The sequence below is a fragment of the Artibeus jamaicensis genome, unplaced genomic scaffold (genome assembly GCF_021234435.1).
Source record: "Artibeus jamaicensis isolate MK-2021 breed Jamaican fruit bat unplaced genomic scaffold, CSHL_Jam_final contig_519, whole genome shotgun sequence".
Taxonomy (NCBI): Eukaryota; Metazoa; Chordata; class Mammalia; order Chiroptera; family Phyllostomidae; genus Artibeus; species Artibeus jamaicensis.
Window position 1 is genome coordinate 12,025,272 of NW_026521871.1, and position 19,748 is coordinate 12,045,019.

Below are 19,748 nucleotides of genomic sequence, written 5' to 3' on the forward strand. Positions count from 1 at the left end.
AAAACCTAGAAACCAGCTAGTAAATAAGTGTGTTCCCTTTACAGTACCTGTGAGTAATTGCCATGCTCCTGGTGAACACCTTATCATTTTAACATGAAAAATGCTATTTTAATCAGGATATCATCAAGCTGGATCAACTAGCTCAACCTATAAAATATCATTGAGCATATTATTTATTGCCATAAGACTCAACAGGGAAAAGTGATCAACTATAGTAGATCTCAGGATGAAGATGCTGGGCAGAAGTCAGCCCCCCCAAAGCGTCTTAGCAGAAGACCCACTTGTGAAGAAATGGTCCTCTGGATGGGAAACACTTCACCGGTGACCATGCATGGAACCCCAGAGCCACGGGCTCTGATGGAGAAGCAGCTGTCTCACCATTGCTGACCCCAGGGTGGAGACTAAGGGAAATCTGGAATGAGTTCCTCCCAGAACTTGGCCACACCCCTGCAGCCTCTACAACCGGGACAGAAAGGCTAGGGAGAGATGAGCAAAGGACAAAGGCAAGGCTGGGGCAGAGGAGGTGTCAGGGCTGGAAGGGGCAGGGGACCCTCTGATGTTAAGTACAAAAGGGGGCTGCCCCATCCCTAGCCGCCATCACGCAACCTATATGGTCACAGGTAAGAGACAGCCGTGAAGAGAATAGAAAGAGGGTATTTACGGGTTGGTCTTGCTAAGAATGAAGAAAGCGCTCCCTTCAGGAATGGGGACGATTTTCTCTTTCATGTTCAACTCCGAGATTCTGCGAGGACGGGGGCCAGCAGGAACCTCGGGCTCCTCCTCCTCTTCCTCCTCCTCTTCCTCTTCATCTACTTTAAATGAGACACTTGTTTATAGGCATGACACAAAGGCTGCATTTGGGTTTTAATTATTTTCAATTTCACAGAAGAATTTAGCTTACACTTTAACATCTATCAGCTTACATGAACCAAAGCCTTTTAGAATAGGGGCAATGTGGTAGGGAGATGGAGGACTGAGAATCTTGCTTGTGAGTGTGTGTAGTGGTGGGAAAGGTCCCCAGCAGGTGAAGATCTGAGCACAGTCCAAAAAAAAAAAAGTGGCAGCACTGGGATTCTCACTGCCATCCCCAGACACACTCTGTGTCCCTAGTAACCTCCTTGTTCCGCTTCAGTCTGAAACACTGTGTGGGGCTTCGAGTCACACATGATCAGTTCTCCGGCCCCACAGTCCCTCCTACATCAGCCAACAAAGGCACCGGTCAAACGTGAAAATGTCAGATGAGTAATAATAACTGGTTGCCTCTTAAGAGAGATTTCCCAGCAAAGGCTGGCCTTTTCCTGATCCACCTACACTTTCTCTCCCACCACCTGGAATTTGGATTATGTAAGCTGCCCGTGACCAAGAGAAAAAGCAGGTCACTGGACTCATGGCCTCGGTGACCCCAGTGGCCTACCCAGGGTGTGCTCCAGCTAGGCTGACCAGCCACAGACTCAGCCGCTGATCACAGGGGGGTGGCAAAGCCACATCATTCATGAGCCGAGAGCCTGTCTCCAGCCTCACCACCATACCTGGCACATCGCAAGGTGGGTAGGGGTCCTTGTCCTCATCCTCTTCTCGGTAGTCATCAATTGTAACCTAGGATGACACAGAGTTCTTGGGAGGAGGGGAGATTCTGACTAAAAGGCATGTTAGAGGGCCGTGGTGAGGGCACAGCCCTGCCACTCAGCACAGGGCAGAGGAACTCTCTTCCACGTGTGTGCGGTACGTGAGTGAGTGTGCAGGGGCAGCAGGTGCCCCACGCAGCAGCTCTGCGTGAGGCACTGGTCTGACCCCTCCGGGCCACCGTCGCTGCACCCAGCACAGCCACACACTGAAGGCTGCTGCCTGCCTTCTAGACAGTGAGCCCCACGCGGGCAGGGGGCCTCGCTGGTCTGGTTCACTCTCAGTCCCCTGTATCTGACACATGGTAACCACACAAGTGTCTACTGACTCAGTGAACAAACAACCAAAAATGAATGAAAAATCCAGAGCTGTCGTGCTCGGGATTAAGTTTGACAGTATAAGCCTCAGCACACAGACCCCTGACCCTGCCATCTCCTCTGGGGACAGATACCTATCAACGATTCTTGATTTAAATCCTGAGAAGACACCAACCTAGGCAGGCTCTGACCACGTAAGTCCAGTAAAGGACAAATAAGTGATCAGGCCAGTCAAATACTTAACATACTGGTTCTCTGGTAAAATATTGGCTAACAACCAGCTAAGTGCCTGAATTCACTCAGAACCCCAGCGAAGGCAGCGTCAAAAATGGCACACCACAGTCACAGTCCGAAACACCACTCCGGACACCTTCATGCGGAAAGAGTGCCTTTAGCAACAGAATCATCTGAAACCAAAAAGGGAGCAGTGTTTAGGGTCACACACCTTGTTGTCGCTGTTGGCTATCTGATTGACTTCGGGCTTGTTGTTCTTTTTATTTTCCAGGCTTTCTTTTCTACAGAGGAGAGAATAGGACACAAGAAACCAAGTAACTATAGTTCTGTGAATAAAATGGCTAATCAGGATTCTGAATCAACAGTGGCCCGATAAAGGACAGAGTCTAATTGGAAACGACCCGAACAGCAAGAACATAGCACAACCCACATTACAGCTTCCTGTTCATTCAGTGCACTGGTTCATTACACGGATCATCTTATTAAAATTTTCATCCAAAAGCTAATCAGCATTGAATGCATCATTTATTTTATGATGCCAAAATTAACTGCAGTGACTCTTTAAGCATGGGGATGCGTGACTCCCACTCTTAGCTCTGCTCTGACAGCCAAGGGACTGGGTTCTGCCCCAGATTCCATCCTTTCAGGTCAGCCCCACGTGGCCACCCACGGTCACCACCAAGCAGCAACAGAGGGCTGCAGCTGCTGCAGGGTCTTCAGGGCTCTGCCAGGCCTCACCTGCAGCTGGTCCCCAGGTAGCCTCCTAAGCAAACACCTCAGCTGAGAGTGGGGTTACCTGGCGATCTTTTTCCTTTCCTTTTCTTCAGCTTCCTCTTTCTGAGCAGTATTCAGACTTTCAGCGTCAGCCAAATTGTCTACAGCAATGGCCAAGAAGACATTCAGTAGGATATCTAATTTGAACATTTTAAGGGATAACACCTGTTTAAAGCATGGTCAACAATAGCAACATCACCCCTCCCCAGCCCCCAAATTCTGGGAGACTGGTGACTGAGTGTCCCCTAGAGCTATACTCATCTAGTAAAACCAGAGGACCAGATAAGTATTTTCTTTAAAAAAAAAACCAAAAAAAAAAAAACTAGAAAACTGTGGAAGACAGTCTGGAAAGAAGCAAAATTAAGATTCGCTAAAATCCACAAAAATCTCTGTGTGCTTACACATAGCAAAAGACAATCTACAACATAAGCATGGAGTTTCCAATGCATTTTGCATTTCTCTTTATGCATTTTGTTTCTTTTAAAACACAGTCATCCACCTACAACATATTTATTCGGGGCATGTTTTCCAAAATAGACCCCTGTAAAGGCTACACATTATGTAAATGATGGTCCCATCGCTCAAAGCAGTCTGAGCCTTGCTCGCTGGAGACGGCCTTCAGAGCACGTGGACGCCTTGCGCGTGCACCGCACACACACTGGCCACAGGGGGCCTGCCCGCTGGTCCGGGCTGTTCTTCTGCATAGGCCCACTGTGGCGAAGTCTTTGACTGCTGTACTTTAATTTTATTTTTCCAGATAGTAAAAAGTTAAATATTTGAACACATTGTAAGGTTTTAGGTTTTTATGATAATGTTGTATGCGTGGTTTCCATGAATGACTGGGGAAAAAATTTCTGAACAGGGTTCCCAAATCAGAAGATGCCTGTTTCTTATTCACAGCAGTTAAGTGCATTTTCGGGAAGCAGAGGGATCAGAGGACAGAAGTGAAGACGACTCCCTTCTCTGACTAATGCTTCTCTCAGGGCGATGCCCAGCCCTGTGTGTGCGGGAGCCCAGGCTCTGAGATAGGAGAGGAGCACTACTGCGCGGCCCCACAAGCCCTGTGCAACCTGAAATCTCAGGTGGGTCCCTGTAAACAAACATAACCTCCTGAGGGACCGATGATGAGATAGCCCCCAGGGGATTTCACGCTTGACTAATCTGTTCATGTCTTTAAAGGGACAGAAACACGAGTGAATTATATTGACTTTCAGATGCTAGTCTAGCACAACCTTTGAGATGCTAGACTATTTTTCAAACAGTCTAGCCCACGAGTCTGGGTGGCAGTCATGTGTCTGTACAATAGGTCTTCCACCAAACATTTATTGAGGGGCTCCATGTGCCAGGTCTTGGGCTAGGCAGGGAGGACAGAGAGATAAAGCAGACACAAGCAACGGTTATGGGTCATAAAAGTTCCAGTTGAAGTAAAGAGAGATCTGAGTTTCCAGAAGTCTAGGATTAGAGAGTACTTCTTGGCAGTGAAAAGGAATAAACAAGTTGAAGAAAAGTTCCACTGCATGATACAGCAACCGGCCAATAGATAACTGACTTTCAGAAATGTGCAGATCAGCAAAGCCAAATTAGGTTCAGGGGTGCGTAGGTCCATCCACTGAAGGTGGGTCCCTAAGAAGACATAAATGTGCCCAGCCCCCCAAGGACGATGGCATGGAGAACCACCTGGCTTTGCCCGACGCTATCCCTGTGGGACCTGCACAGGAGCTGTGACACCGGTCTAGGCGACCACGGGGGCAGTCCCTGCCCTACCTCGGGATCCTTGCCCAAGCCTGCTGTCACTCCTCAGAGCCTAACTGGGACTGTGCCTCCACTCCGCTGTCCCCGCAACTGCGAAGGAGAGCTGACTGAAAAGGTAAGGGCCCCCACCTCCCCATCACAACAGCTGCCCCGGCCCCGATGGGGCGGTCCAGAGAGGGAACAACGAAACACGACAGGGACAACGACACAGCCCTGGTCAGCTTGAAGGATACAGTTCCCACAAATGAAGAGGATGATGAAGTAGATGCAGACGATCATTCCTGAAGACGATGGGCCCCCGTACGCCATAATGCCATCATACATCACAGCATTCCAATCTTCGCCTGTCAGAATCTAAGAAGCCAAAACTTGGATCAGCGGCAGGTGGACCCACAAGGCCCAGGTGTTCTCTCAGAGCTCCTGGTGGCTGCCTAAATCTGGTTCAAACTGCCTTTCAGAGTCTGGTTTGCACTGAGCAAATCTAAACAAATAAATGAGTTAATCATTCCAGTAAAAATAACACACACGTAAGGCTTATGTACTCTTGAAGGATGCCCCAGCCCAGTTTCAGTCCCCTCCCCAGTGAGCGTGCTGTTGGGCTGACCCTCTCCAGGGCCTTTATCTGCGGACTTAAACACACATTTACACACTCAGAGGAAATAGGCAGTGGGTGTCTTCTCTGATTTATTAGACATAAAGGATATCGTACTACATAATTTTTTTGCTCTTTTTCTCCCTCAACAATATGCTCTGGAGAACCTCTGTGTCGGTAGCTTCATTTCATTCTTTTTACCTGCTGCCTAGTATTTTACATATTGTAGTTAACCAAGTGTGGAAGTGGAGAATTATATCTATGAATTTTTACAAGCAGGGAATTCTTTTAAGTATCTTATGCAAATGTACGTAATTTAGTGGTGGTTGCTTCCCAGAAGGGGAAGCTACCTCAGGAGTAGCCACTGATAAACTACCTGAATTTCAAATCCATAATCTTCTCTACTGATGCTGGGTAATTCCATCCATTATGAAATAGAATCAGACGAACATTAGCAGCAATGTCAAAATACACTATTTTCCAGAAAAAGAGACAGTGAGAGAGACAGGAGAGAGCATTCTCCTTTATCATCTATCTGGACTAGATACTTTAATAATTAAAACTGCTGTGGGTCAAAACCAAGCAGAAAAATGGGCCAGTGGTTTGAAAGGATAAAGCAAGTCACAGAAAAGGAGCTACAAATGGCTCTTTGTCACATGAAAAGACATTCACAACAGAAATACGAATCAAAACAACAAGATTGCATTTTCACTGATCAGATAGGAAACAATCAGAAAAGGAGCAAGACAACGGGCAGGCCCCGCCCTCCGGCCCCGCCCTCCGTCCCCGGAGGACGAATGAGCGCGCCCTCAAGGAAAGCATCGAACTTGGAGACAGATGCACCTTTAAACCAGCAGAATTCATCCTACAGATTTACTCACACATGTGTCCTATGGTGTATGTTCAAGGTCACCCACTGAGGCAAGGCCAGACACAACAAAATATTTATCGGCAGGAGGCTAGCTCCATGAATCATGACACATCCAACCCACAGAATTTATGCAGCACAGGAAAGGAGGTAACGACCTTTTACCGACCAATAAAGAAGGCTTTAAAGGACATTTTAACTGGTAAAAAGCAAGATGGGAAATAGCATGCAGAATGCACGACCATCTGGGTACATTCATCTGTAGGCAGGTTAACTGATTTATATCTCAGAGTACACAAGAAACTATTTAATGGTGGTTGCTTCCCAGAAGGGGAATTGGTGGGTGGGTGGGGAGACTTGCTTGTTACTTTCTATCTTCTTATAACATTTGAATTTTGTGCCATGTACATATATTACAAAACCACCACCACACAGGTTCCTCTGAAGGAAATCAGAAAAATCAATGACTTAATCAGGGGCCCAAAATTAAGTGTAATTCAAAAAAATCTCAAAAAAGTTTAAAAATTAAGTATAATTCTGCCAGAGCCTATAGTGCTGAGAAATATTTCATTCACCTCAAAATGACTAAGTGTGAAAGAATCTTAGAGAGCCTCCCCTGGAGCCTCTGTTTCTTTCTTCTTCAGAAAAGGATAGTGACTTTCCAGGGTCAGAGCTGAGCACTGAGAGAGCCCCCTGGGCCCTCCATGCCCACTGCCCCCTGCACTGGCCTGGCCGCCTCCCCAGCGGGGCCCCGAAGCTCCCCGACGCGGCATGTGAAAAACCACCAGGTCGGATGGGGCTTTCCACATACCTGCCAGGCCCTGTGCACAGAAGGGCTCTGGCCACAATACAGGAAGATGAAGAGGGGTTGAGAACAACTCAGCTTAGGGCCAGAAGGGGTGGAGAGGCTGCTATTGTCTCACACTGTCGCTTGCTCCGCAGCCTCACTGCCCACCAAGGCCCCCAAAGCACCGGCGCCTCCAAGTCTGTGTGTCCTCATGACATCACACGGGCAGAAGGCTGTCGCAGCTCTCTCATCATCCTGACTCCTCTGACTTCGCGGGAGCATCAGGGCTTTAGAATTCACTTCTTTGCACACATCTGTTATAGCCGGGATTACAAAACTTGCCCACGATCAAAACTTAGCACAGAACCAGGAAAGGATTTTAGAGCCTATCTCACAGAAACCCCAGAGCCAGTGGGCTGACAAAAACAGTAAATCACACATCACGTGGACAGCTGGATTAAGATGCAAAAGAAATGGCTTAGATGGCACAAAATTTGTCCTAGCATTATTGGGGCAGAGATTACTAATGAAAATGGAATTTTTTTGTCCTCCCCAGTTGTGGACAGATGAGAAGGCATCTCCTCACGAGCTCCCTGGGGAGGGACAGACAGAAGGGCTCACCTGGAACACTGTCAGAAGTGCTTGAGGGAAATTGTCGAAGGTGCTCCGCTTGGTCTGTGTCTCATCAAAATTAAACTTGCCACCAAAGAGCTGCATCCCAAGCAAGGAGAAGATGATGATGAAGAGGAAAAGCAGAAGCAACAGTGAAGCGATGGACTTCATGGAGTTTAACAAGGATGCCACCAAGTTGCTCAGGGATGTCCAGTGCCTGCAAATCAAGATGAGGGTGTAAGCCTAGAACGCAGAACATCGCCCCACCAGGGATGAGGCTCACCACCACCTCGTAGTCAGAAAGCACCTTCGGCGACATACACATGTCCTCACCTGGTCACTTTGAAAATCCGTAAGAGGCGCACACAGCGAAACACGGAGATGCCAAGGGGAGACATGATTTCCAGCTCCACCAAGATCGTTTCCGTAATTCCACCACACACCACGAAGCAGTCAAACCGATTAAAGAGAGAGACGAAGTATGCCTGGAGACCCAAACTGTACATCTTCACCAGCATCTCACAGGTGAACAGAGCCAGGAGGACTTTGTTCGCAATATCTGCAAAGACAAAGAGGCTCCTGTCCTCGGGATCTCGTTGTTGCAATGGCTCAGGCTCTGCTTCTTCCCTCCTGCCAGCCCCTGCCCCCTCCCTGCCAATGCCTCCATTACTGAAACGTGGCGCTAACATGTATGGTCTGCTTGTCTGCCAAGTTCTAGTCCTGCTGCCACTGCTACTCTGGACGTGTGACTCTGCAGAGATTCCTTGGTGTCTCCGGGCCTCTGTTTCACTGACTGTGAAACAGGGAGGGGCAGTTTACCACACAATCTCTGATGCTTTCTCCATTTAGTCCATCACATTATATTTTGTTTCCATCAGTCACAAAAGATCGGTCCAGTCTTGTTTACAGCACCACAACATAAGAAGCAGTTGCCTATCAAGGTCATTTCTTTTTTTTTTTTTTTTTTTTTTTTTACTTTTCCAACATTTTATTAAGAAAGTTCTCAAACATAAAAAAGTTGAAAAAATTTTGAACTGAAAACCCATGTATTTACCACCTAGATTCTACCATTAAAATGTTATTATATTTACTTTATCATATATCTATTCCCTTATCTCACCATCCTTTCATCTATCTTATTTTCTTTTTTTTTAATTTTAATTTTATTTAGTTATTTTTCAAGTACAGTTTTTTGTCTATTTTTCCCATCCCAGCCTCCCCCGCCCCTTGCTCCCCACCTCCCTCCCATTTCCACCCCCCCCCCCCTTAGTTCTCGTCCCTGTGTCCTTCCTATTTGTTCCTCCAAATCCCTCCCCCCTTTTTCCCCTTAACTTCCCTTCCTTCTCCCCTCTGGTCACTATCCCCTTGTTCTCTATTTCAGTGTCTTTGTTTTTTGGGTTTTTTTTTTCTGCTTGCTTGTTTGTTTTTTTGTTTAGCTTCCTGTTAAAGGTGAGATCATATGGTATTTGTCTTTCAGCACCTGGCCTATTTCACTCAGCATAATGCTTTCCAGTTCCATCCATGTTGTTGCAAAGGGTAGTAGCTCCTTCTTTCTCTCTGCAGCATAGAATTCCATTGTGTATATGTACCACAATTTTTGTATCCATTCATTTACTGATGGGCACCTAGGTTGCTTCCAACTCTTGGCTATTGTAAATTGTGCTGCTATGAACATTGCGTTGCATAGGTTCTTTGAAATTGATGTTTTAGGATTCTTAGGATATAATCCCAGCAGTGGAATTGCTGGGTCAAAAGGCAGGTCGATTTTTATTTTTCTGAGAAAAATCCATACTGTTTTCCATAATGGTTGTACCAGTCTGCACTCCCACCAACAGTGAACTAAGGACCCCTTTTCCCCACAACCCCTCCAACATTTGTTGTTTGTTGCTTTGTTTATGATAGCCATCCTGACTGGTGTAAAGTGGTATCTCATTGTGGTTTTAATTTGCATCTCTCTGATAGCTAGTGATATTGAGCACTTCTCTTGTGTTTGGTTCTTCTATAACTCCTCCGGGAGTTGTTGTCAGTCTTCGTGGGAGTAACAACAAGGTCATTTTTATTGGCAGAAAATACCTCCCAGCAGGCTGGAGAGTTGGACAGAAACAGATTTGATTTGATGTAAGACAGGCCTTCTCGATGGCTCAAAACTGTCACATTCAGAAAGGGCTGTCTCTGGGGAAAAAAACCACACCCCATTGCTGGGATAGTCAAGTCAGGGGTACAATCACAGCTTGCCAAGAACAAGGGAAATAAAGCTTCCTTTTAGTGGGGGAGGGGAGAAGGGATGGAGGTCCCTTCCAACTGGAAGATTCCTGGATCCTACGTGGTCACAGGGTGAAGACAATGAGATGCCCTGGTGTTCATCAGCTCCAAGGTGCTTCCTTCCCCACACCCAGCCTGCACCTCCACGCCAGGTGCACCCTGTGCTTGCAGAGTCTACCGTCTTCCCAGTTAACATACACTAGAAACACTCCTGCACCCTTTCACACATCAAGCAGGCGAGACTGAAGCGTAGTTGACAGCCTCAGGTATCCCTCATTAGGGTCAAAAAGAGAACGACCCCTGCCTGTACCTTGAATCTGCGTTAACCAGTCTGGCTGGTTGTAGTGCTCGGAGGAAATGGTTAGGGTGTTGAGAAACACCAGGACAATAACCAGCCAGTAGAACGTGACAGACTTCACGGCAGCCCTACATCTTCTGCGACTGAATCGGTTCCAGCGACGCCAGCGTCGGCTGAAAGAGAAGCAGACATTACTCCCCGAATGACAGACAGAGCCCTGTCTGTCATCAGACATCACTGGGAAATCATCTGTCTCCCACCCCAGGAGGCCCAGTACGGGAGGCCCAGACTGGGGCCGGGGTGTGGGAAGGAAACATGAAAAAAAAAAATGGCAGAGAAATGAACAGACCTCAGAATACAAATTGCGTTGATCTCAAAATAAAACTTTTTAAAGTATTATATCTTGATTTGATCATGCTATCAGTTCCCTTCCTATGGCTTCAGAGAACTCCGCAAGCTGTCGTACGGAGTCCTCAAGCCGGTTAGAAAACCTAGATATTCCCAGACCCATGTGCAGATGCAGTGCCGAGCTATCGCATGTGCAGTTCACATGCCCCATATGGTTCGTGGATCTGTTGGTGCACAGAGCCACTTAGCTTGTCATTACATCTCTCACAGCCTCTCAATCATCATACAAAATTTATCAGGCAGTGCAGTGCTCCAAAACCTCAGTTTTTCTTTTAGGGAAACTTTCGGTCCTTCCTTAAATGTGGGAGATTTCTCTGGAGCCTGGCAGAGCTGTCGAAGCTGAGTAGGACATGAGTCTTCATACTGAGTCATCAGGTGCCCTTTCTCACTAGTGATGTTCAAAACATACCTTTAGGAGAAGAGCCAATATTGAATCGTGTTTTCATGCAAATAAAATGAGCTGAGCCAAACAGACAAGTAGCATGTCCTTTACTGCCTTTCGGTTCCAGTTGGTAATGAGGGAAAGTATTCTCCCCCTTACCCTGTCTCTCTGTGGCAACATCCCTGCCCCAGGACCGTTTGGCGAAGTGGGCTGTGCTCCCGGCGCCTGAGTCAGAGGACTCTCCAGGCTGTGTCCAAGCAGCAGCTGTGGCTGACTCAGCTGCACTGTTAGGCTAAGTGCACTGAAACCCAGAGACCAGGCAAAGAAAGCGCTGTGCTAACTCTTCAGCAAGACTTAGCACTAACAAGGTACATTTTGTTACTGCTCTTGCTGTATGGTTTCCAGCGGTAAGAGCAGCTGGAAACAAGATGCCCAGCAAAGAAAAGTTCTACAGAGGACACTAAAGACTGTCCTCTCCAGGCTGGATTCCTTTGCATAATTCGGCACACACTAGCAAGGGGGATACTAGCCTGAGTAAGATCTGCCTTGGTGGGTCTCTGCTGCAGTGACCAGGCATAGGTGTCTCTCACCGATGTGACCGTAAGGTCACCTTAGTGCCACATCCCTGAAATCCTGCAGCCCTCCCCATCCTGCCCCTCACTGGGTGCTGAGTGCCCAGGCTCCGTGCCAGGCACTGCGCATATGGAGATATGGACATGGTCCCAGGGCCCCTGTCCAAAGCACGCAGGGTCATAAATTATAAATCTGTACCAAGTGCTATTCCCAAGGCACCAGATACAGGAGCAAAAAGACGGGAGCTGCTAACACTCTTTGTAAGAGTCAGGACGCCTTCTCTGAAAAACCGAGATCTGTGCTGACCCTCCAGAGTTCGCAGCAGGGGGCACAGGGGAGGGCACTGTGCTCAGAAGAGACTGCGGGACTCAGGCGACGTAGGTGAGAAGAAACAGCGTGTTTGAAAATGTTTGTTTGTTTGTTTGTTTGTTTGGAAACAGCAGTAGGGAGCACTATGGAAAGAGAAGGCCAGATGATGAGCCAGGGGTCAAACTATGAAGGGATTAACATGCCCTCTGGCAACGGGGAGTCATGGAAGGGCTTTTAAACTTATTTTTAAAGTCCAGTTTATTGAGATATAATTTATAGGTGATCAAAATTTACTTTTTAGATAGACTGTTTGTAAGCACCGCCACAGTTAAGATTTAGACTATTTCCATCACTCAGAGTGTTCCTTCCTGGTTCTTCAGGAACAAATCCCTCTCCTCACTCCAAATCGTGACAACTACTGATCTGGGTTTTTGTTTGTTTTTTGGTCCTATTGTTTTGCTTCATCAGCCTATCCAATAAATAGACTCTATACAATATAGAGCTTTGTGAGACTGGCTTCTTTCACTCAGCAAAAATTATTTTCAGATTCATTTGTGTTGTTGCTTCTGTCAGTTTTCCCTTATTGATGAGCATTTTTCCACCACAGGGTAAACTATAACTTATCTAACCAGTCACCATCTGACAGACATTTGAGTTATTCACAGTTTTTGGTAACTGTAAATACAATGGCCATACACACATAAAAATTTTTGTGTAGGCACATATCCTCATTTCCCTTACATAAATCTTAGAAGTGGGATTACGGGGTCATAAGGTAAATATATGTTCAACTTTATAAGAAACTGCCAACTTGTTTTAAAAATGTCTATCATTTGACAAGTAGAAGTACATGAGAATTCCCACTGATCCACAGTCTTGTCAGAACTAAGTACTGTCAGACTTTTAAATTTTACCCATAGGTGTAAAGAAATTTTCTGATAGATATGCAGTGGTATCTCTGTGATTGTAATTTGCATTTTCCTAATGACCAATGGTCAGTTCATGTGCTTATTCTCCATCTCTCTTCTTGGATAACCTGCCTCTTGAAATCTATTTTCCATTTTATATTGGGTTGCCTTCTTATTATAGACACTATTCTTTATATATTATTCTCTCCATATACAAAGTACTAGTCCTTTATCAAATATGTTTTACAAATATTTTTTCTTCTAGTCTGGAGATTATCTTTTTTAATTTTCTATTGAAGAGCAAGAGCTTTCATTTTGATGAAATCTAATTTATCAGGTTTTTTCTGTTATGGTTGGTACTTTGAGTGTTTTACTCAAGAAAATCTTTGCCTAATCCAAGGCCTCAAGGATTTTCTCCTGTTTTCTTCTAGAATGCTTACACTTTTAGGTTTCACATTTAGTTCTTTGTTCAAATTAAATTTTATATGTAGTGGTAAAATGTTTTTAATTTAAAAGGAACATTTATATGAAAGAGTACACAAATCATAGGTATATAGTTCAGTGAGTTTTTACCAACTGACCATGTAACCCGCATCCAGGCCAAGAAACAGAACATTACTAGCACCTCAGAAAATGTCTTGAGCCTCCTTCTATGAAAAACCTTTAAGCAGAAAATTGACAAGACATACTACTCTAGAGAAGTGCCTCCAGGGCTATGAAGGGTTGGTCAGTGGGGAGAAATTATTCACTGCTGCATCTTGCTGGTTTGCTCTGGGGCAAGATCTCTGGCACCTACTAACTGTGCTGATCTCCTAGACAGGAGCTTAATGTCCACCAGGCAGATGGATCCTCTATATGAATACTGTGCCCCATAGAGCAACTCCATGTAAAATTCAGAAGTTAAAGGTACCAAACCAACACACCTGCTTAAGAAAAAACAGAAGGAAGATACTGACCTGAGCTTAGATTTTGAGATGGCTTGACTGAAAGACAAAAAGAATATCATTCCTGTTAGGAAGGTTTGAGCATATGCTCCCCACCGACCCCCGCCCATCGTATATCAGCTGAGATATCGGAAAAGCCATGCACAGAAGCAGGACTCGGCACTCCCAGTTCCTGCAGCAGGGTAGCTGGGTTATTTGCAGGGCAGGAATGAGATGCTGCCTGTCCAGGCAGGCCAGGCGGAGCACCCCCGGGGGTCCCAGAAAGAGAAGGCTCTTAGCCAGATGCCCTAAGCAGCCACGGCACAGGCAGGGATGCCAAGGGTCCTTCTCCCCTGCTCCCACCCACGTTCCCCAAACTGAAATCAGCAGGGCCTCTCCTGCCTGCAACCAGACATTCATCTCAACAGCAGCATATGCTGCTGCTGTGGCTAATGAAGCACTGGACTAGGAGTCCTGGCTCCGCTGTTCACTAACTGTGTGAGTCTGGGCAAGCAGCGTATCTTTTTGGGCCTCTGTGTTCTAATCTATAAAATGGAGAAGACAATCCCATTTCCCACCTACTTCAAAATATTGTGCGGAGGGCAGAGCAAGAGAAAGGCGGCAAATACACTTTGCAAACTGTTGAATACCCTGCCTATAACACATCGTTTTCATGCACCTCTCCAAAGGAGATCAAATTCTCTTAAAAAGACACTTATATTTTGCAGAGATAAGACCTAAAAGATACCACATGGAAGCAAACAAAACAAAACAAAACTGCTTGGATACCCCCTGCCCACCCAAGCACGCACATTCCACCCTGCCAGTCCCGCACTGCTGCAGTCCAAACCCTCCAGAAAAAACGTCAATGGGGGTAATGGGATGGCACCCCCCCCCACTATTAGAAGAGGGTGGTGCAAGGCTCCCCCCCAAAAATGCTGTGAGCAGAGGTGGGCGGGGTCTTGCCATCCAGCTGCTGTGCATGGGGCTGGGAGAACCCATGCACGAAGGGAAGCTTAAACGTGGAGCACATTCTAGTCAGCCACTCCGCCACACAAGCTCTTCCTCTAATCACTGATGCCAACACCAGACTCAGAAAAGAACTGGTCCATTTACCCCCACCGCCGACACCCAGAGGGCCCAGCCTCGGCCGCGCCTCTTCTTTTCCACCAGCACCTAGTGGACACAGTGGGACGGTGGGTTACCTGGCACACTGTGCAGCAGGCTGCACTTCAGCAGGTCTGCTGCTCTGGAGGAAGAGGGATGGGAGGGGCTGGGGGTAGAACAGGGACCAAGGGGTCCAAGGTGAGCCCACCGCCCCTCTTACCCCTGAGGATGAGGCCCCCGAACCCCATCTGCTTCTCTAAGATGTACAGCAGAAGCCACGAGGGCAAGCAGCCCCCACACTCACCAGAGACTTCCGCAGCAGCCTTGGTTCTCGCCTTCACCACTTACGTTCTCTGTGTTCACCGATTCCGTCTCGCTGGTCGGCATGCTGGCTGTGGGGAGAAGAACACCCTTCAGGTGGCGCCTTGGAGGCGCTGCATGCCCAGGAGGGCGGCCGGATACAAGATACAAGGCAGACCCCCTGGGAACCTGGGAGGAGGAGGATGAAGGGCCCTCAGGGGCTTGGCCAGCAAAAGGAAGTGTGAAGGAGTCAGGCACCCCCACCGTAGGAAAGCCCCTGCTTTCACAATCCACCCGGAAAGCCCAGGGTCCCCACCAGGAGCAAATTCTGTCCCTCCAGATATTTCCCAAGAAAAGCAGCCTAGGGACAAAACAATCCTGTCACTGCGCCTGGTACCAGCTCATTCTCCTGGCTTCCAGGTTTGCACTGAGAGGCCAAGACATCTCAGGTACAGCTACATCTTTCCTTGCCACAGCAGGTGTACTAGAAAATCTGTGAATAGACCAGTACTTTCATGAACAAAGTCTTATTTTAAATACTTGAAGGAGAGGAGGAATTGTGGATAGAGAAGTACATGGAAGCACCAAGCACAAAATGTTTTTTAAAATTTAAGAACTCTAACAACTTTTAGCTAATTTATGTGATGTCTAAGTTCTGCTGAGCTTGTGAAGCCAACATGCAGAAGCTCTTACCAAAGAACCAGAACTAGAGCACTAGGAAGCGGAGTCTATGGGTAGGAAGCTTCCCCGAACCCAGTGGTCAGAGGGGAAAGCTGACTGTGGCCCCAGAGCAGCCAGGGTCCCTGGGCATACATTCCTCCTGCACAGCAGGGTCCTGAGCAGGAGAAATGGAGGAAATGGGAAAATGCACCCTCTATCGTCAGGAGGCCCAGGAACACCCTGGAACCACCATCTGACACTTCGGGGTTTTTTCCCCATCCACTTGGTTAACTCCATAAACCTCATGAGCAAGTGCTGGAGACCAGCAGTGAAGGAGACTCAGGGCGCAGACAGGGGCTCAGCACTGGCCCTGCCCTGGAGGGCCCGTGGGAGAGGCAAGTCCCCGATGGACTTCAATTAACTCTGAGATGCGGAAATATAGACCCCTCTCAGGGGTCTGGGCAAGGAGTGCCTAACTCTGCTCTGGCATTAGGAGAGACCATGGAAGATGGAAACTTGGGAGAGTCACCCAAACACATGCACCACTTTTCCCTGGTGCGTAATTTCAAACTGGAACTGTCTTTATAGACCTTACGGCATCAATAAGGTGGCCTTCCCCCTGTGGCCTCTTTCCCCACGGCCCCTCTTAGCAAGGATGCCTCGGTCTCTTCCACAAACACTGGTGGTGGTGCCTGAGTGCTATACTGGAGACTGGGGTCAGCCCAGGCGCAGAGAGCAAAGAGCTGGGTCAGTGGCTTCGTGTGCACAGCCACCAGGCTGCTGACCCTGTTCTGGTGACAGGCGTGGTGTGATGACAAAGGTGGGGGGACCCGACTCAAAGGGCCCAGAGGTCTAAGGAGCATCTTTCCTGAGAGCAACAGGAAGATTGCTTTCCTTTTGTCAGCACCCCGTGAACTGGGACTGCCTGGGTGAGAGTCTCAGCAGGAACTTTAGGCAAAGGTTTCAAAGGAAAGGCCCAATGAGCAGAATCACAGACCCACATCACACAACTGGTATTCTCGAACCTTTCTCTTCCATAGTTAGGTCAAAAGAAACCACTACAAACTTTGATTCACTTTTTCACAACTCCATGCAAAATAACAAAAAAAACCCACCAAAACCCAGAGACAAAAATAAACCAAGACCAATAATCCAATCACGGAAAACCATTCAGCAGAACGCTCCACAGAAACACACAAAGATGCTCCTGCAATTCTCTTCTGCACAGCTGTTCCACACCTTGGCTTCAGAAGAAAGACTAAAAAGTTGTAAAATTCAACAAAGTTCATTGTTATAGGTTCTGCGCAGAGGGTCGGCCTTCTTTTCAAGAACAGGATGAAGAAATCACTGTGGGTCAAGACCCTTATAGATATGACTATGAGCCATCTCGGTGGAATGTTCTCTTTGGTGGTCTAAGAGGGCAGAGGCTGGGGTGGGGAATGGGGGTGGGGTCCTCAGGGCCCAGTCAGGTCCCGACTCTGCATGGGACACAGTTCCCCCGCCCCGGGCTTTAGTGTCCTGGTCTGCTAACTCCACACCCCTAAGGGTCCTTCCATCTCTAACAGTTAACTACTTCGTGGTTCTACTGTTAATCATATCATAACTTTAGTTATTGTTTTGAAAAGAGCAGACTTCTGAACAAGCTAAATCTGTGTGGCTTTTTATCCTCCAGGGCCATGTCCTGTGATGACGGCGATACAGTTGCAGCCTTTCATTCCTAAGCATTTTTTCAAATGACAGGACTGAAACAGATTAAAGTACAAATTGCCTATGGGGGTGGAGGAGACATCGCGTGGCGCTTCTGGCTGTGTGCCAGCTATTAGTAACCAAAACGTACTAGTTGCTCTCTAAACTACATGGGGGGAAAGATGAGAAAGAAAGTCGAAATCCCCCAAAAGCAACAATGACAGACACGTGGCATGGCACGCTGCAGGGCTGTGCTGATGGAGAGAGGTCCTCCTGCCTTCCCAGCTGACGCCAGCCCCTCCTTCAGGTGGGGCTGGGCGCTGGCTGAGCGTGGGCTCTCCGGTTGCCCAGATCCAAGTTTAACTCCGTGCTGGTGGCTGGGCCTCTCCAAGGTCCCATATTCCCACCTGTAGAATGGGGAGTACCTACAGCTCAGGGCTGCTGGCAGAACTAAATGAGATAAAACACAGTGAGCGTCACCCCACAGTGGGTCATCCCAGAACAGGTCCACAGCACCAGGCAATCAGTGAGGCTCATGAACGGTCACTCTATCATCTTGGCAAAGCTCTCACAGAGCTCTCTGGGTGCACAGCAACATCCCCTGGATGGTCTACATCCAGTATCACTCCCCCCAACCACGTGCGTTCCAGAGGCGTCTGGTGTCACCGTCTTCCACACTTCCCACTTGCTCTCACTTTGTAGCTCTCCCATCCAACACTGAGTTACTTTGGTCTAACTTAGCCTGTTGTGGGGACAGCAATTTTTCTGTTACACTTGCTTGACACCTACAGAGCCTCAGACCCATAATAAATAAATCTACTCCAGAATGATGTCACCAGGGAGAGTGGGGAGGAGAGGACAGTGACTGTGCTAGGATTTGGTGACTCCATCTGGTCCTGGAAATGGACCTTGAGCCAGTCCCTAAATCCGAGCAGAGGAACCGAGTTCTGACTGGGGCCCAACAGCCTTTCCATCTCCTCCAGCTTCTCCGTGCCTGCGACAGGACAGTGTTTCCTTCTCCAACAGTATAGAAAACATCAGGCCCGGGAGGCATCAGGAGCTCGTATGGACATTAAAACATTCACTTGCACTGGACAATCATTTTTTTAATGTTACTAAACTGATACAAGTTTTACTTCACTTGGCCCCATATGATTTCATCCACATTTTTAAAAATGAAGACAGGAGAATCACAGGCGGTTAGGCCTGGAAGGGGCTTCTGAGATTACATGAGCAAACTCTGTGATTTCACAGATGAGAGAACTGGCCGGCCGGCCGGCCCTGGGACACAAGCTCAGACAGGAGGAAGCTCTCCTGCTCCCTCCTCAGCTTCCTTCCCAGCATGCCATGCCCTCCCTGCGGCTTTGGCTCACAGGTGATATGCTGGTATACATTTTGGTATTGGTGTATGTTAGTGTACACAGTGGTATATATTTAAAACTCCACAAATCAAAAAGTCCCAAAAGCCAAGAAAGCCTCTAATTCATCAGCATTGACTTGCTGCCCTATTGACCTTTATGAACCCTGAAAACAATGACATACAGCCTGACCACTTAACTGAAGGTCGCACCAGCAAACGTGTGTAGTGCAAAATTCAAGCTGACATTGAGACTTTGTAAAAATCAAAACAAAAAAATGATAGAAACCCAAGTAAATAAACCCATGGGAAAATTACTGGAACATATGCCCTTTCCCCCAAATGAACTGCCCTCTGTGGCCTTCAGCCGGGATCCAGTGTTAACTGCTGACAAGTGGCCGGACCCATCAGGATGTAAGCACAAACCCCTGTGACCCCACCGTGTCCGCCGCCTGCACCAGACCCTCCTGCAGAAGCCAGCCCAAGACCATCTGCATGCGGAGAAGCTGTTAAGTCCTTTTCCTCACACATTCCAGGGAATTTCTGAGCTTTGTTGAGGAAGTGCTTTTTTAAAAAAATGTATAAATTTAAAAACCATTTTCAGTGAATCTGGGTGAACCCAGGCATGAGGACAAGCCTGATGCCTGCAGTGGGATACTGGCTTGTAGTGCCATTTACCTGCTGGAAACCTGGGGAAGCTCAGGGCCCCGCTTCACGATCTATTCCACCCGCTGCGCTCCCTGGGGAGAGCTCTGGGATTGACACTTGGGCTTCGAGTGCGGGGGCACTGAGGACAGGCCCTGGGTGCTGCTGTCAGTCAAAAGAGGCGGCCAGACAGCAGCCCAGTGCACCCTGGACTGTAGCTGAGAGATGCCGAGGCCTTTCCCGGCAGCCCAGGTCACATTATTTCTCTAACACTTTATACTGGGCCCGATGCCATCATAGGCAACGCTACTCAAAATAAACCAGGGAAATGCATGTTCTCGGGCCAGCATAACAACGACGAGCATTTCCAC

The 19,748-nt window shown here is 47.7% G+C and overlaps 1 protein-coding gene across 11 annotated transcripts in view; it reads right to left on the reverse strand.

Annotated features, from left to right (window-relative positions):
• The window catches only part of CACNA1D (calcium voltage-gated channel subunit alpha1 D), a 313,594-nt gene that overhangs the window by 73,311 nt on the left and 220,535 nt on the right, over nucleotides 1-19,748 (reverse strand). For 4 of the 11 annotated variants that reach the window (XM_053669275.1, XM_053669281.1, XM_053669274.1 and 1 more), the window contains 11 exons: nucleotides 15,034-15,121; nucleotides 14,739-14,798; nucleotides 13,656-13,682; nucleotides 10,132-10,292; nucleotides 7,893-8,118; nucleotides 7,569-7,776; nucleotides 4,934-5,054; nucleotides 2,971-3,085; nucleotides 2,386-2,455; nucleotides 1,530-1,596; nucleotides 662-812 (listed from right to left, as the gene is read on the reverse strand). In XM_053669275.1, the coding sequence (XP_053525250.1) occupies nucleotides 662-812; nucleotides 1,530-1,596; nucleotides 2,386-2,455; nucleotides 2,971-3,085; nucleotides 4,934-5,054; nucleotides 7,569-7,776; nucleotides 7,893-8,118; nucleotides 10,132-10,292; nucleotides 13,656-13,682; nucleotides 14,739-14,798; nucleotides 15,034-15,121 (1,294 nt within the window). The remainder of the gene's footprint in view (nucleotides 1-661; nucleotides 813-1,529; nucleotides 1,597-2,385; nucleotides 2,456-2,970; nucleotides 3,086-4,933; nucleotides 5,055-7,568; nucleotides 7,777-7,892; nucleotides 8,119-10,131; nucleotides 10,293-13,655; nucleotides 13,683-14,738; nucleotides 14,799-15,033; nucleotides 15,122-19,748) is intronic. The other 7 variants (XM_037134649.2, XM_053669280.1, XM_037134650.2 and 4 more) reach the window with 3 other exon arrangements.